At 43.9% G+C, this 18072-nt stretch overlaps 1 protein-coding gene across 3 annotated transcripts in view; it reads right to left on the bottom strand.

The window, feature by feature from the left end:
• The window catches only part of sh3rf1 (SH3 domain containing ring finger 1), a 70358-nt gene extending 63699 nt beyond the window's left edge, over window positions 1-6659 (bottom strand). For 2 of the 3 annotated variants that reach the window (XM_021604283.2, XM_021604284.2), the window contains exons 1-2: window positions 6359-6659; window positions 4784-5285 (exon numbers count right to left, since the gene is read on the bottom strand). In XM_021604283.2, coding sequence (XP_021459958.2) covers window positions 4784-5158 — 375 coding nt within the window. In that variant the 5' untranslated portion in view covers window positions 5159-5285; window positions 6359-6659. The remainder of the gene's footprint in view (window positions 1-4783; window positions 5286-6358) is intronic. The other variant, XM_021604285.2, reaches the window with a different exon arrangement.
• Window positions 6660-18072: the final 11413 nt, after the last annotated feature.

Genomic DNA, 18072 nt, shown 5'->3' with positions numbered 1-18072 from the left:
CTGTTGTCAGTTTGAAGAAACCTGGTCAATCGTCCACACATATAGCAATCTATTGCTGACAAAAGGACTAATCATCACATAGCCTCAGCTATTCAGTTTTAAAACTAGCCTACCCTTTATTTTGAATAATTTCTAAGACTAAAATATAAATGAAAGCCATCCAGGGGAACCACTCTCTCTCCCCATCGTGTGCTTTCTCTGTGTTAATGAGCATGTTCTTTTCATCCGACCCTGCTGGTTGCGACCCCACACCGCCACGACCTCTGAACCCTGACCCACACTTACAATGGATTTTGCCCACATCACACGATAAAGACTTCTATTTCATATAAACTTATGGGAAGATGGAAAACTACGGTTGTTCTAGAATGAATCAACATAAAACCAGGAGGACAAAATATCCCAGTAATCTGAGAGACAGAGCTAACCTCCAGTCACACAGCTTTTCACTGAGGCTACCTACCCTGCTCCTTTAGTCCACCTCATCAAAGACACGCTAGGGCCACGGTGTCACACAACTGTGACTTCTGTTACACTGTGACAAGGCAGGGTCAGAGGAGGGAGGTACCCGTTTCCATAGCATTCTTTCCTAAACTTTAGTCTGCCACTAGCAGCATTCCTACCCCCCAAACCCACAACTCTCCCTGAGACGCTCCTGATGCCAGTATCAGTCAGATCAGAGGAAAGCAGAAACAAAACCCTGTTGTGCATCTGTCTGCCAGGCTCCACCCCCCATCCATCCATTCTTCGGTCCAGATAAGAATTGGAGGGAGAGACAGGGTTGGACAGGAGAACCGATCTGAAGGGGCCAGTTCAAAGACTGAGGGACACATAACAACAACAGAAGGCGAGACTGAGGACAATAGGAGAGATTGAGCGAGGGAGTTTGTGTGGTGTGGTAGATGACTGAGTCCAATAGGAGGAGAGCCAAGCAGGGGCAACGAGGCAAAGGGTCCCCAAGGTCCAGCACTCTTGGACGCACTGTGCAGGCAGGCAGGGAGGGATCAGACCGGGCTAGTACCCAGCCAGCCAACGCTTTGATCTTGGCCTTTCATGTTGTGACATATTCCACCTGCATTACCCTCCCATTCATCTCTCTCTCTGTATGGTAAGATGCCCTGGGAGGGCCTGCAGAAGACTTCACAAGGACACAACATGCTATTGCAGGGATATGCTGGGAAATTAAGCTGAATGTGCTTTGAAGACATTTGGCGTACACTTACAAAAACAGTGGTTTTGAATGTCACCCAGCGTGTATTGGTGTGGTGTGTGTGCGCTCTAGGCAGGGGCTTAAGGCGTCCGCATGCTTCCAAGACTAAACCATTGAGAAGAGTTTGTGCATATACTATGACAACATTGTGACATTTTGATAGTTTTGGACTTCGTGAGGGTTTTTTGGGATGTTGGGGCACACCAAAACATGTCTTGAGGCAAGCCAAAGTCGGTAGGTGAAGTCTACGCCCCTTCCTTGGTGATTGGACAACAGCAGGGATTATTTTGTCACGTCTTTGTTGTCATTCAACGAGAGACTACTCGTTTTCATGCACATTTTTATATTGAGGAATACTGCACCAAACATGTTAGGTAGATGTAAAATTCTGCGACCTAAGATCTCTGCTAAAACATCAATTATTGACAGATTCAAACTATTTTGAGGATGTGTTTACTGGCCACGGCATCTCAAAATGGACAAACAGTACTATTGCCGCTTATTTCTCATAAGGTATTTTATGCGAGCACGCTCATTCGGTTCACCTAGACGATTTTGGATAGCTGCCAGCTGAACTGAAGCATGCTGACGCCTTTAGGCTAATAGCTCAGGGCATTGAGAGTTTCATCTCCTTACTGAGGGGATCATATAACAGAATGAGAATAAAAAAAACTCAAAAGGACCAAATATGGAGCAGTAACAAGTGTGACCAGCTCTTATCTCCAACAAACAGGCTTTTCTGAATAGAAGGAAATTCCAACGCACCCAAACCCCTTTGAAATGAGCAGACTTCTGATGTACTGCTACAGTAAATGAGGTTCAACCAGCATTAGGGAGTTTCTCCAACAGAAAACGTGATCTCTGTACCTGCATAGTTAAAACGGATACAGTAACACAGTATTCCACTGACTCTACATACAACCTGGACATCCTTCCATCTATCCAGCTCCTTCCTTGAAGTTCTTGAATGAGGGACAATACACCAAAGAACTTGTCAAGACCTAAATACTGAATGAAGCCAGCCCATATCACACCTAAACATTACTGCATGTAACGGACAATCTAATCTTATGTTATATCACTGGTAGGCTATTTCATAAGATTTTTCATAAGAGAGAATGCCATGCAAGTAAGCATTGTACTTAACATTTTCCTAGATTATTCAAATTAAAAAGAACGCTTGTATTTGTTTGCGGGTGAGAACGAGCAGACGACATGCTATTGAGAGAGCAAAAATCTAAACAAGCACTGCCTTGAGCAGCAGGTAGCCTAGCAGTTTGGTCAGTAACTGAAGGGTCGCTGGTACAAATCCCCAAACAGATTCGGTGACAAATCTGACGATGTGTCCTTGAGCAAGGTACTTAACCATAATTGCACCTCAAGTATCAAAGTTAGGACCGAGAGACTGAAAAACAGCTTCTATCAAGGCCATCCAACTGCTAAACAGCCATCACTAGCACATCAGGGCAGCTGCCTATAGACATAGATTAGGAATCACTGGCCACTTTTAGAAATGGATCCCTAGCCACTTTAATAATGTTCCGTATCTAGCATTACTCATCTCATATGTATTAACTTTACTCCACACTATTCTACGGTATCTTAGTCACTTTCAGAATTGTGGTTACATATTGCATCACCCATTTCATATGTATATACTGTATTCTATACTACACCACTGACCGTTAAACAGCCACATCCAGCACATCAGAGGCTGCTGCCTATAGACATAGATTAGAAATCACTGGCCACATTAATAACGTCTTTGTATCTTGAATGCCTCATCCCATGTGTAAACTGTACTCTATAATCTTACCAGTCACTAATTGTTTGTAAATATTTCATCACCCATCTCATATGAATATACTGTACTCTATACTATGCCACTATCTTAGTCCAATGCTGCTCTGACATATGTATATATATTCTTAATCCATTTCTTACTTAGATGTATGTGTTTTTTGGGGGTATATGTTGTGAAACTTAGATATTACTGCACTGTCAGAGGCAGAAGCACAATCATTTTGCTTAACATCTGCTAAACATGTGTATGTGACCTATAAAATTTGATTTGAAGAATCTCTGGATAAGAATGTCTGCTAAATGACTAAAATGTAAGAATATCATGGACTGTTGCATATGATCTCAAATATCCACCTTACACCTCAACCAGTCTTATCCCTGTGGCTCCTAGTGAGGAGGGAGGGAGAAAGTTCTGCTGTCTATTGTTAGGGTAGACGGTTTGCCTCAGCTGCATGAATTGGCCTTCAGAGCAGCAAGCTGGTTGGCAGAGAGCTAATAGGATTCTTGAACTTACCTCTGGTGGCTCTGCATCATCACTGATGACTGTCTCTCTGTGCTGCACAGTAACTGTCAGTCCTAACAAACACCTACATCCTTCACCTTCAATCCAAAATGATCACTACAACAGGTACCTGGCACAACAACGTTCCATTCTATTTCATGGGTCAACATCAGCTCACAAATCTCTTAATATTAACCTCATGACACTATTGTACTCAGAGGCCAGGAGGATGGAATCATTTGTTGGCTAAATTGTCATCTGCTCAGTAGTCCTGGTTGTATTCAGCACTGGGCTGTTAGTGATCCTACAGCTGGCTAGCTGACTATGATAATAGCTAATGTGGGTCAACGATTAGAGCCAGTAACACAACATGCTGCTACACTGAACAACAATATAAACCCAACGTGTAAAGTGTTGGTCCCATGTTTAATGAGCTGAAATAAATGATTGCAGAAATGTTTCATACGAACAAAAAGCTTATTTCTCTAAAACGTTGTGCACAAATTTGTTTACATCCCTGTTAGTTAGTGAGCATTTCTCCTTTGCCAAGATAATCCATCCACCTGACAGGTGTAGCATGTAAAGATGTTGATTAAACAGTATGATCATTACACAGATCCAACTTTTGCTGGGGACAATAAAAGGCCACTAAAATGTGCAGTTTTGTCTCACAACACAATGCCACAGAAGTCTCAAGTTGGGGGAGCGTGCAATTGGCATGATGACTGCAGGAATGTCTACAGGAGCTGTTGCCAGAGAATTTAATGTTAATTTCTCTACCATAAGCCGCCTCCAATGTAATTTTAGAGAATTTGGCAGTGCGTTCAACTGGCCTCAACTGCAGACCACGTGTATGGCAGTGCGTGGGTGAGCAGTTTGCTGATGTCAACATTGTGAAAAGAGTGCCCCATGGTGGCAGTGGGGTTATGGTTTTGGGCAGGCATAAGCTACAGTCTGCCGCCATCACCTCATGTTTCAGGATGATAATTTTTAAGGTATCTGTCTGTAACCAACAGATGCATATTTGTATTCCCAGTCATGTGAAATCCATAGATTGAGGGCTAATGAATTTGATTGACTGGTTTCCTTACATGAACTAACTCAGTAAAATCTTTGAAAGTGTAGCATGTTGCATTTATATTTTCGTTCAGTATATTTAATCCCTGCAGATTTGCTTTGTTTTGTTTCCGAACTGGCTCGAACCATGGGAAACCACATACTTGCTCATTCATCCATATTTATCGACCCCCTGAAAGAGGACTACTTACCCTCACTGGGGTGGTCTTAGCCTGGGCTCTCTGGGGCTGTGCTCCTGGAACTCCTGGGTCTCTGGGCCCGTTGCCCTGCACCCTGACGCCGGCTGTGCCATTGGCGCAGACTCCAGCTACGGGGCCCACCCGGCGGGGCCTCTGTTTGATGCCGTCCAGCAGCCGCACCAGGAGGATGTTACTGGGCAGCTCGTCCACAGCACACTCCACCAGCGTGCGACACTCTGGGCAGCGCAGCTCTCCCCGGGAGCCCAGAATGCTCTGGAGGCAGCGCCTGCAGAAGGTATGCTGGCAAGGGAGGACCTTGGCTGTGGCATCCAGCCGCTCCAAACACACTGGGCACTCCAGCAAGTCCAACAGCACCGACTCATCCATTCTTTGTCTCCACCCTTGCTTCTACTTCAGTGGGAAGAGCATGGTGGTGGGGGTTGTGTATAGGAAACCGTGTCCGTGCTATCACGTCACTCCCATGCCGCAGCTATGGCCATAGCGCCTGCATCAGCTGTAATATGGGGGTAAATTAGTTTGTTGTCATCCACATATAAAAATATGAATTGGCAATAGTTTGAGTCCTGCATATAAAACAAGGTATTACGCTATTTACTGCTAGTATAAAATGTGGAATGTAACAAAGTTCAAGACCCTTACATTCCAAAGTTCTCTGTCATCCTGCCAGTCACACCCAAAGGTAAAAAGGAACATAACATGCCAGGCTGCACGTCCTATTCTACAATATTACCGATATGCTCTCATTGTCCCATTTATACCTGTCAATCCTAACTGATCAAATCGTTTTGCAACTAGAGCATTTGCCATTTGTTGACTGCAGACGCAAAATAATCCCAAAATAATATTTCATATATTCAATTCCCTACGGACTCAAATCACAAGTGTAGCCTATTATTAGATTAAAGAGCATTATAGAAACCCTGGCGAGAGATGTTGACACATTCAAGCAGTGGGATTACATGCACTACAACCGCGTTAAACTCAAAACCGGTGTGTGCATTTTTCACTGTGTCCAGAACGAACGGAGAGGATATCCGTGACAATTTCATAAGGGATCCTCATAATCCCTGACTGTAGTAAATTAGTTATATTTCTTACAAATGTATCTTACTAGTTTTGCGAAACAATACGACCACTTCGTAGAACGCAAGATTTGGGAGCAGAGCTCTGAAAGAGGCTACATGCAGAATAGTAAATCTTTCGCAAAAAAACAAAACATTCTACAAATCTGAAAAACATCCAGTGGTCTTGCGTAACTTTGCTACAATGTCCAAGTATGAAAAACAATTAGACACATTACAGCCACAACTAATCTCGGTCATAAGAAAAAAGTTATGTCCTGCATAATTATGTTGATAACCGAGATTAGCTGGTTGGCTAGCTAGCTAGCTTGTTGATGAACAGTGTGTCAAAAGTTCGCTGTGAGTAACGTTACTAGTTATTAGTGTGTAAACCAATGTAACTGACTCAACAATTAAAATGGCATTGAATGACCTACCATTAGTTTGTGTATTATATGTTTGATGTTAGAAAACAATCGTCCTTGAAAACACAAATCTTAGCTACCTCAAAGACGGGCCTCCTCTTCCACCCCTCCTCTCCTTTCCGAACAATTTCTCTCTCCGACTTGGATAGCAAGCAAGGAATGAGCGACTTTGGAAAGAGCCTATTTGGCGGGTAATATAGTTTTCACAGTTTATTCTGCTTCACAGAGAAAATAATCTTTACACGCTATTGTATTCTGCACTTTCCGAAATAGCCCGAGAGAGCATGTAAACTGGCAAATTCACGGTTTGGGAAAGACCGACGGAGAAACCAACTCCAGCTGCCGTATCAGAACGCCATGATGAACTAGATTGATTCTATGGAACACGCCCAAGATACTTCAACGAGGCGGGAGGGCGTGATGATATGTGTCAACCATAGGTTGGTGTCAACTCAACAGTCAACGTGTAAACATTTCACGCACACTCAAAATATGTTTCACTACTCCGTGTATTTTTACATTCATAAAATAATTTAACAAAATAAATGCTGTTGATAATTCATCTTGATTACTGTCAAGTAGTAGGCTACTGTATTTGAAACCACTCGCCCAGGCATTCCAAACCTTTTTAAGTTCGAGGACGCCTTTTGTAATAGCAAATTCATCAGGGACCCCCTCAAAATCAGAACACAACTCCGACTTTAGTGTGCGATAAAAATAGCATACAAGGAGTTTACTATGACTTCTGTATTGGATGGCAGGGACTAACCAGGTATCTGGCCCTGGGAAAGAACATTTTAAAGGCCCCCTCTTCGCATTGGAGAAAAAATGTTGCCGTCTTAAGCTAATTCCTTGCAACTCTATACATTTTGCCATGGGGCAGAGATACATTTGTACCTTTTTAAAGCTTTATGCAACTCTACACATTTCCCATGGGGCAGATAGACAATCTTGCAGTTTGAAAGGGAAAGGGGAAACCTAGTTAGTTGTACAACTGAATGCATTCAACTGAAATGTGTCTTCCGCATTTAACCCAACCCCTCTGAGCTTAAATTATGTTGAAAACAACATTTTAGGGAATACAAGGCCCTGTTATACATCTAAGAGTATATTGTAAATATAATATTAATATTACATTGTAATATTAATATTACATTGTATTGTATTGCACCCTCCAATCCACAGACCCCTTTGCCACATTTGTTTAATCTGTTGTTGCTATCAATATTTATATATTTAAAAAATGAAATGTAAAAAATATATAAAACATTGAAATGTCTAAAAATAATAACAGAAAAACAATTGAGATCTGGCTGCAGACCCCCTGCAGTACTTCTGCAGACGCCAATTTTCGGAAACCACTGCCCTAGCAAAACCCTTCCTTGTAATAATGTTAGGTTGTTATTAACGCCCGCAGCAATAATAAGCCATAGAAGCCTACGGTAGAAGTAGTGAAACCTTACCATGGAAGATAATCATGTATTTTAGGAACTAAAAAATTACCAACATCTCACAAAAACAGTATATTTTTGCTTCGCTCTCAAAACATCCACTAAATCCACTGTATTTTGTTTTATGTCCCTTCAATACTTTTTTCCACATGACTGCTCAAAGGTTAGATTTGTGTCAGCTTGCAGAAAGTATGTGCACATAGTGCAAGTGTGACGCAAGAATGATATCATGGCATTTTGGTTCTTTATCTTTATCTACCATCACTCACCCCCTTATCTTCCTCTATTCCATCACCACGACCCTGCCCTCCATTCCATCACCACGACCCTGCCCTCCATTCCATCACCATTACCCTGCCCTCCATTCCATCACCACGACCCTGCCCTCCATTCCATCACCATTACCCTGCCCTCCATTCCATCACCACGACCCTGCCCTCCATTCCATCACCATTGCCCTGCCCTACATTCCATCACCACGACCCTGCCCTCCATTCCATCACCATTACCCTGCCCTCCATTCCATCACCACAACCCTGCCCTCCATTCCATCACCATTACCCTGCCCTACATTCCATCACCACGACCCTGCCCTCCATTCCATCACCATTACCCTGCCCTCCATCCCATCACCACGACCCTGTCCTCCATTCCATCACCACAACCCTGCCCTCCATTCCATCACCATGACCCTGTCCTCCATTCCATCACCATTACCCTGCCCTCCATTCCATCACCATTACCCTGTCCTCCATTCCATCACCACGACCCTGCCCTCCATTCCATCACCATGACCCTGTCCTCCATTCCATCACCACGACCCTGCCCTCCATTCCATCACCACGACCCTGTCCTCCATTCCATCACCACGACCCTGTCCTCCATTCCATCACCATGACCCTGCCCTACATTCCATCACCACGACCCTGCCCTCCAATCCATCACCATGACCCTGTCCTCCATTCCATCACCATGACCCTGTCCTCCATTCCATCACCATGACCCTGTCCTCCATTCCATCACCACGACCCTGCCCTACATTCCATCACCATGACCCTGCCCTCCATTCCATCACCACGACCCTGTCCTCCATTGCATCACCATTACCCTGCCCTCCATCCCATCACCACGACCCTGTCCTCCATTCCATCACCACAACCCTGCCCTCCATTCCATCACCATGACCCTGTCCTCCATTCCATCACCATTACCCTGCCCTCCATTCCATCACCATTACCCTGTCCTCCATTCCATCACCACGACCCTGCCCTCCATTCCATCACCATGACCCTGTCCTCCATTCCATCACCACGACCCTGCCCTCCATTCCATCACCACGACCCTGTCCTCCATTCCATCACCACGACCCTGTCCTCCATTCCATCACCATGACCCTGCCCTACATTCCATCACCACGACCCTGCCCTCCAATCCATCACCATGACCCTGTCCTCCATTCCATCACCATGACCCTGTCCTCCATTCCATCACCATGACCCTGTCCTCCATTCCATCACCACGACCCTGCCCTACATTCCATCACCATGACCCTGCCCTCCATTCCATCACCACGACCCTGCCCTCCATTCCATCACCATTACCCTGCCCTCCATTCCATCACCACAACCCTGCCCTCCATTCCATCACCATTACCCTGCCCTACATTCCATCACCACGACCCTGCCCTCCATTCCATCACCATTACCCTGCCCTCCATCCCATCACCACGACCCTGTCCTCCATTCCATCACCACAACCCTGCCCTCCATTCCATCACCATGACCCTGTCCTCCATTCCATCACCATTACCCTGCCCTCCATTCCATCACCATTACCCTGTCCTCCATTCCATCACCACGACCCTGCCCTCCATTCCATCACCATGACCCTGTCCTCCATTCCATCACCACGACCCTGCCCTCCATTCCATCACCACGACCCTGTCCTCCATTCCATCACCACGACCCTGTCCTCCATTCCATCACCATGACCCTGCCCTACATTCCATCACCACGACCCTGCCCTCCAATCCATCACCATGACCCTGTCCTCCATTCCATCACCATGACCCTGTCCTCCATTCCATCACCATGACCCTGTCCTCCATTCCATCACCACGACCCTGCCCTACATTCCATCACCATGACCCTGCCCTCCATTCCATCACCACGACCCTGTCCTCCATTGCATCACCATTACCCTGTCCTCCATTCCATCACCACGACCCTGCCCTCCATTCCATCAGCACGACCCTGTCCTCCATTCCCTGTCCTCCATTCCATCAGCACGACCCTGTCCTCCATTCCATTCCATCACCACGACCCTGCCCTCCATTCCATCACCACGACCCTGTCCTCCATTCCCTGTCCTCCATTCCATCAGCACGACCCTGTCCTCCATTCCATCACCATTACCCTGCCCTCCATTCCATCACCATGACCCTGTCCTCCATTCCATCACCATGACCCTGCCCTCCATTCCATCACCATTACCCTGCCCTCCATTCCATCACCATGACCCTGTCCTCCATTCCATCACCATGACCCTGTCCTCCATTCCATCACCATGACCCTGCCCTCCATTCCATCACCATGACCCTGCCCTCCATTCCATCACCATTACCCTGCCCTCCATTCCATCACCATGACCCTGTCCTCCATTCCAAGTTCAGCTAAATCAAATCAACCCCTAAGCTTGTGGATATTATAAGGATGTGCAGCAGGCTGCCATAGAGAAGATTATGCTAAGCATTCTGAGCAACACAGACACTGGGATAGACCTCTTTCCCATCACTGACCCCACACCTCTTCCACTGAGAATCAGAGCAACACTTCATTTACACCTCTATTTGTCTGTAGTAAACAGCATCTCGCCATGTGTTTGTCTCCAGCAAACAGTGTGTGTGTGTGTGTGTGTGTGTGTGTGTGTGTGTGTGTGTGTGTGTGTGTGTGTGTGTGTGTGTGTGTGTGTGTGTGTGTGTGTGTGTGTGTGTGTGTGTGTGTGTATGTGTGAGAGAGAGAGAGAGAAGAAAGAAAGAAAGAAAGAAAGAAAGAAAGAAAGAGATTGAACCCTTTCAGAGGGTGTTGCTCTTATTACTAGAATTTATCAGGGCTGGCCATTTCCCCCATTAGTCACATAACCTGAGCAGCATCAGCGAAAGGGAGAGAGGCAGAGGAAAACAATAAAAAGTGTGATTTATATTGATCTGACTTTGTTTGAGGACACTGCATACTGAGAGAGGGATGAGAGGGGGAAGACAGGGAGAAGGAAAGAGCAATAAAAGCAAAAGATTTATATGGAGTTGGCCCTCTTCTGTCACTAGTGATCACATAGGAGCTGGCAGGAGCTCTCAGGTCATATTTCATCACCGTGGAGACAGAGACAGTGCTCCACCCCCCGGGTGAGTGAAAGCCTAGGACTATAACCCCCGCCCTCCTTTCCTGCACAATCCCCCCTGTCCCGCCCTCCACTCATATTTTACCCTTCCAGTCCGTGTGACGTCTGACTGAGCCTCAGGTATGTAATATTTGCAGCAGTAGAAAGCAGCATGAGTGATTCACAGACATTGAGAGGTAATGGTCACTCAGAATGACCCAATCTGAAGACAGAAAGAAACGAGTCCACAGCCATGTTATTGGTAATAAACAAGACTGATACACATCACACACACACACACACACACACACACACACACACACACACACACACACATCCCCCTCACCTCACACACACACTCTAATGTGCAAGGTCTTACACACACACACGATGAAGGTGACAGCTGTGTTATTGCCTAGAAGCAGGAGAGAGGAAAGAGAAGCGAGACAGGACAAGACATATGCTCCATTTTTCCCTAGAGGGAGAAAACCTGACAGCCATGACAGCCATGATAAAGCATTCAACAATCAGCCTCATGTACAGTAAACGGTAAACTAGTTCTGAAGACAAATATGGACACAAAAAATGTATATATAAAATGTATATCATATAGTGATTAAGGGATGTATTATTCATCATTAGTGGTGAAAAATAAAAACATTTCAAAGGATTGTGGCAGAGTAGCAATCACATTACACATTATGACATAAATAATCAACTTTGGCAAGAGAACTACAAACAATATTTTTTTTTTTTTTTTTTTTTTTTTAATGAATGAGTAGCTGAGTCATTAATTTGGGGAAATGTTCTTTGTCTGAGAAGAACATCTATCAAACTCTATCCTTAATTCAATAGTGCACTTATTTATTCAGTTTCAACACAGAGGTAATTTCCTAGAGAAATTGCAATTGTACATTACACTAATACTGCCACCCAGCAAGACTGCTTGACAAGACTTTATAAAATAATTGCCACATAGGTCTGTATAGATGAATTGAAACTAGAGCAGAGGTTAATTCAAATGTAGCACAAAAATTCATTGAACATCTGTTGGGTTTAACTCAAAATATCCAACATTAATCTATTGAGAAAAGGCCACTTTTAAGAGTTCTCCACGTGTATTCCCCTGATAAAACATTCTAACTTAATACTACATCCTGGGGCAAAAACTTTCAAATTAGATTTGGGACCAGAGCTGAATGTCAATGAATGTTGAATGTATGTGTGAACATGAACAGTGTTGTGAAAAAGTATTTGCCCCCTATCTAATTTTCTCAACTTTTGCATATTTTTGATACTGAATCTTCAACCGAAACCTAATATTAGATTTTATTTTATTTATTTCACCTTTATTTAACCAGGTAGGCAAGTTGAGAACAAGTTCTCATTTACAATTGCGACCTGGCCAAGATAAAGTAAAGCAGTTCGACTCATACAACGACACAGAGTTACACATGGAGTAAAACAAACATACAGTCAATAATACAGTATAAACAAGTCTATATACAATGTGAGCAAATTAGGTGAGATAAGGGAGGTAAAGGCAAAAAAAAGGCCATGGTGGCAAAGTAAATACCATATAGCAAGTAAAACACTGGAATGGTAGATTTGCAGTGGAAGAATGTGCAAAGTAGAAATAAAAATAATGGGGTGCAAAGGAGCAAAATAAATAAATAAAATAAAATAAATACAGTAGGGAAAGAGGTAGTTGTTTGGGCTAAATTATAGGTGGGCTATGTAAAGGTGCAGTAATCTGTGAGCTGCTCTGACAGCTGGTGCTTAAAGCTAGTGAGGGAGATAAGTGTTTCCAGTTTCAGAGGTTTTTGTAGTTTGTTCCAGTCATTGGCAGCAGAGAACTGGAAGGAGAGGCGGCCAAAGAAATAATTGGTTTTGGGGGTGACCAGAGAGATATACCTGCTGGAGCGCGTGCTACAGGTGGGTGATGCTATGGTGACCAGCGAGCTGAGATAAGGGGGGACTTTACCTAGCAGGGTCTTGTAGATGACATGGAGCCAGTGGGTTTGGCGACGAGAATGAAGCGAGGGCCAGCCAATGAGAGCGTACAGGTCGCAATGGTGGGTAGTATATGGGGCTTTGGTGACAAAACGGATGGCACTGTGATAGATTGCATCCAATTTGTTGAGTAGGGTATTGGAGGCTATTTTGTAAATGACATCGCCGAAGTCGAGGATTGGTAGGATGGTCAGTTTTACAAGGGTAAGTTTGACATCATGATTGAAGGATGCTTTGTTGCGAAATAGGAAGCCAATTCTAGATTTAACTTTGGATTGGAGATGTGGGTCTGGAAGGAGAGTTTACAGTCTAACCAGACACCTAGATATTTGTAGTTGTCCACGTATTCTAAATCAGAGCCGTCCAGAGTAGTGATGTTGGCAGGTGCAGGCAGCGATCGGTTGAGAGCATGCATTTAGTTTTACTTGTATTTAAGAGCAATTGGAGGCCACGGAAGGAGAGTTGTATGGCATTGAAGCTTGCCTGGAGGGTTGTTAACACAGTGTCCAAAGAAGGGCCAGAAGTATACAGAATGGTGTCGTCTGCGTAGAGGTGGATCGGAGACTCACCAGCAGCAAGAGAGACATCATTGATGTATACAGAGAAAAGAGTCGGTCCAAGAATTGAACCCTGTGGCACCCCCATAGAGACTGCCAGAGGTCCGGACAGCAGACCCTCCGATTTGACACACTGAACTCTATCAGAGAAGTAGTTGGTGAACCAGGTGAGGCAATCATTTGAGAAACCAAGGCTGTTGAGTCTGCCAATGAGGATGTGGTGATTGACAGAGTCGAAAGCCTTGGCCAGATCAATGAATACGGCTGCACAGTAATGTTTCTTATCGATGGCGGTTAAGATATCGTTTAGGACCTTGAGCGTGGCTGAGGTGCACCCATGACCAGCTCTGAAACCAGATTGCATAGCAGAGAATGTATGGTGAGATTCAAAATTATCGGAAATCTGTTTGTTGACTTGGCTTTCGAAGACCTTAGAAAGGCAGGGTAGGATAGATATAGGTCTGTAGCAGTTTGGGTCTAGAGTGTTCCCCCCTTTGAAGAGGGGGATGACCGCAGCTGCTTTCCAATCTTTGGGAATCTCAGACGACACAAATAGAGGTTGAACAGGCTAGTAATAGGGGTGGCAACAATTTCGGCAGATAATTTTAGAAAGAAAGGGTCCAGATTGTCTAGCCCGGCTGATTTGTAGGGGTCCAGATTTTGCAACTCTTTCAGAACATCAGTTAACTGGATTTGGGAGAAGGAGAAATGGGGAAGGCTTGGGCGAGTTGCTGTGGGGGGTGCAGTGCTGTTGACCGGGGTAGAGGTAGTGTAACAGTACAAATTTAGACCGTCCCCTCGCCCATACCCGGGCGCGAACTAGGAACCTTCTGCACACATCAACAGTCACCCTCGAAGCATCGTTACCCATCGCTCCACAAAAGCCGCGGCCCTTGCAGAGCAAGGGGAACTACTACTTCAAGGTCTCAGAGCAAGTGACGTCACTGATTGAAACGCTATTTAGCACCCACGCTAACTAAGCTAGCCGTTTCACATCCATTACAGTAGCTAGGTGGAAAGCATGGCCAGCCGTAGAAAAATGCTTATTGAAATTCTCAATTATAGTGGATTTATCAGTGGTGACAGTGTTTCCTATCTTCAGTGCAGTGGGCGGCTGGGAGGAGGTGTTCTTATTCTCCATGGACTTTACAGTGTCCCAGAACTTTTTTGAGTTAGTGTTGCAGGAAGCAAATTTCTGCTTGAAAAAGCTAGCCTTGGCTTTTCTAACTGCCTGTGTATAATGGTTTCTAGCTTCCCTGAAAAGCTGCATATCACGGGGCCTGTTCGATGCTAATGCAGAACGCCATAGGATGTTTTTGTGTTGGTTAAGGGCAGTCAGGTCTGGGGAGAACCAAGGGCTATATCTGTTCCTGGTTTTACATTTCTTGAATGGGGCATGCTTATTTAAGATGGTTAGGAAGGCATTTAAAAAAATAACCAGGCATCCTCTACTGACGGGATGAGATCAATATCCTTCCATGATACCCCAGCCAGGTCGATTAGAAAGGCCTGCTCGCTGAAGTTAAAGGGATAAGGGAACCTGAGTGAACAAAGAACACAACAGTTACCTACTTATTTAATTGATTTCATAAACTAAGTTATGCAACACCCAATGCCCTGTGTGAAAAAGTAATTGCACCCTTACACTCAATAACTGGTTGTGCCACCTTTAGCTGCAATGTCTCCAACCAAACACTTCCTGTAGTTGTTGATCAGTCTCTCACATCGCTGTGGAGGAATTTTGGCTCACTCCTCCATGCAAAACTGCTTTAATTCAGTGACATTTGTGGGTTTTCAAGCACGAACTGCTCGTTTCAAGTCCTGCCACGACATCTCAATTGAGATTAGGTCTGGACTTTGACTAAGGCATTGCAAAACATCAAATTTGTTGCTTTTTAGTAATTTTCATGTAGACTTGAATGTGTGTTTTGGATTGTCTTGCTGCATGACCCAGTTGCGCTTCAGCTTCAGCTCACAAACGGATGGCCTGACATTCTCCTGTAGAATTCTCTGATACAGAGCAGAATTCATGGTTACTTCTATTAAGGCAAGTCGTCCAGGTCCTGAGGCAGCAAAGCACCCCCAAACCATCACACTACCATCACCATACTTGACCGTTGGTATAAGGTTCTTACTGTGGAATGCAGAGTTTTGCTTTCGCCAGGCATAATGGGACACGTCATACAAAAAGTTATACTTTTGACTCATCTGTCCATAGAACATTCTTCCGAGAGTCTTGATGACCATCCAGGTGCTTTTTGGCATTCTTGAGTCAACTTTGTGAACGAGATGGGTCCCATTATGTCTGGCGAAAACCAAACACTGCATTCCAGTGGGGGGAAATCAGAAAGGGGGCAAATACTTTTCACGGCACTGTATGTGTGTCAGAAGCTTTTCCTCTGAAAGCCAAGAAATTCAACCAAGAAATCAATTAACTTCACCCCAATGATACTGTTAATTATGGGATAGGAGAATATGGGACAGAAACCTACTAATGATATCCTTTTGATGTCTTTTTGCTCTCATAAATCTAAGAAATGAGGGTTGTGGTAGTACCAACAAAATAACTGACCACTGCAATAAGTGGAATTTGTAGACAGTAGAATTCCCTTTAATATGGAGATTGAGTTTGCTCTAATAGTAGAAATTGTAGTGTAGTTAATGGAGTTGTTGAGAGGATCGGGACAGGACTACAGTCCATGGTTATCATCAGGGCTTAAAAGCCCCTCTTTCATGCCTCTGACTTCTGTAATTCTGTGAAATCAGACATTCAAAATTCACAGGTTTATTGCTATAAGAGCTGGGGGTAAAATTACAGCAGGTGTTGGCTGGAATTCAAGCAATACAAATTCTGCATTTGAAGGCTATATACGACAGACATGCACAGAATAGACATGAATTCAATTCTAGACATAAAACGAACAAATTAATATTGCAGAATCCTAGACACAAACAAATCAGTGTGTAAGCTGAATATAAATTTGTTTAGATAAAGAGATATCAAGGTGGGTGTGAATGTGGATGGAATTATTTTCAGAAAATCAGACACACACACTTATCAAATAGACACTGCAGAATGATAAGCGTTGATATCCTCATCACGTATGCACCACAATAAACCCTGAAATTACCTCCTTCAGCAATCCACCCTTCTGCAATTATCCAATAATTTGTTGGTATATTTGGCAAATGAACAGGCACAGACATTTATTTGCCACTTCAGCTTGTGGAATGTGATACACTTGGGAAGATACAACGACCACCTAATGCAATTCAGATAGCAGACTTGAAATGAAATTCGTAAATTAGAAATTGAATGGCAAACAAATAAACATAACAGCACAAATATTGAATGTGCTGGTTTAAACACTAACCTATAGCAACTTCACACTACTGGGACTGGAATAAAGCTCTTTTAGAGGAGGAGTGGGGAGGGAGGACCATGCACATTCTAGCTCTGTGATGCACAGATAACTCACATCATTATAGGGTGTAGAACATGAGCTAGGAACAGGGCTTTAAATCCACTGTATAGAATAGAAAATGCATCCTCATTTTTAAAGGACCATGAAAGGGCTAGTATCATCTCAAAAGCACTTAGAAACAGAAACTATGGGGAGTGACTGTGGAAGCATAATGTATATCGTCTCCTTCATTTCCATCATTTACTTAATGTCTTTCTGAGACACTAAACACATCCCACAGCCATCGAATTTAATTTCCCTGTGAAACAATACTTTCGCATATTGTTATTTCAAATCAAATGTTATTTGTCACATACGCTGAATACAACAAACTACCTAGTTAGCTAATAAAAGTTTAAAATAGTTTTCCTATTCATATCTGTTAGCTATCAAACTAGGCAACCAGGTCTACTATTGCCGGATACCAAGCACGCTAAGCGGTTAGCCCTTGTGGCTAGGACCGCACTTCTATTTGTCTGGGTTTTAGGACTACTGATTTCAAGAGTTTTCTACTGCCGGCGTCTCTCATTTCACGGAGTGAATAGCGGGCTCGTCCTACTATTAGCACTATCATGCCTCTGAAAAAAGACGAGGATCACATCTCTGCTGGGCAGGTACGTGAACCCTTGGAGGAGCAGAAAGTTTTCTACAAGGAAATGATACACCAGCAGGAAAATAACTTTAAAAGCTTCATACAAATGATCATGGAGTCTACCAACAAACGGCTGGACGACCTGACTAAAGAAGTACAAGACATTAAAAAAAAACTTCAGTTCGCTATGAAGGATTTGATTTGATTTTTTATTTCACCTTTATTTAACCAGGTAGGCCAGTTGAGAACAAGTTCACATTTACAACTGCGACCTGGCCAAGATAAAGTAAAGCAGTGCGACACAAACAACAACACAGAGTAAACAAACGTACAGTCAATAAC

This window comes from Oncorhynchus mykiss, chromosome 5, assembly GCF_013265735.2.
Source record: "Oncorhynchus mykiss isolate Arlee chromosome 5, USDA_OmykA_1.1, whole genome shotgun sequence".
Taxonomy (NCBI): Eukaryota; Metazoa; Chordata; class Actinopteri; order Salmoniformes; family Salmonidae; genus Oncorhynchus; species Oncorhynchus mykiss.
Note: the sequence above shows the minus strand (reverse complement) of the source record. Positions and strands in the feature narration are given on the sequence as shown.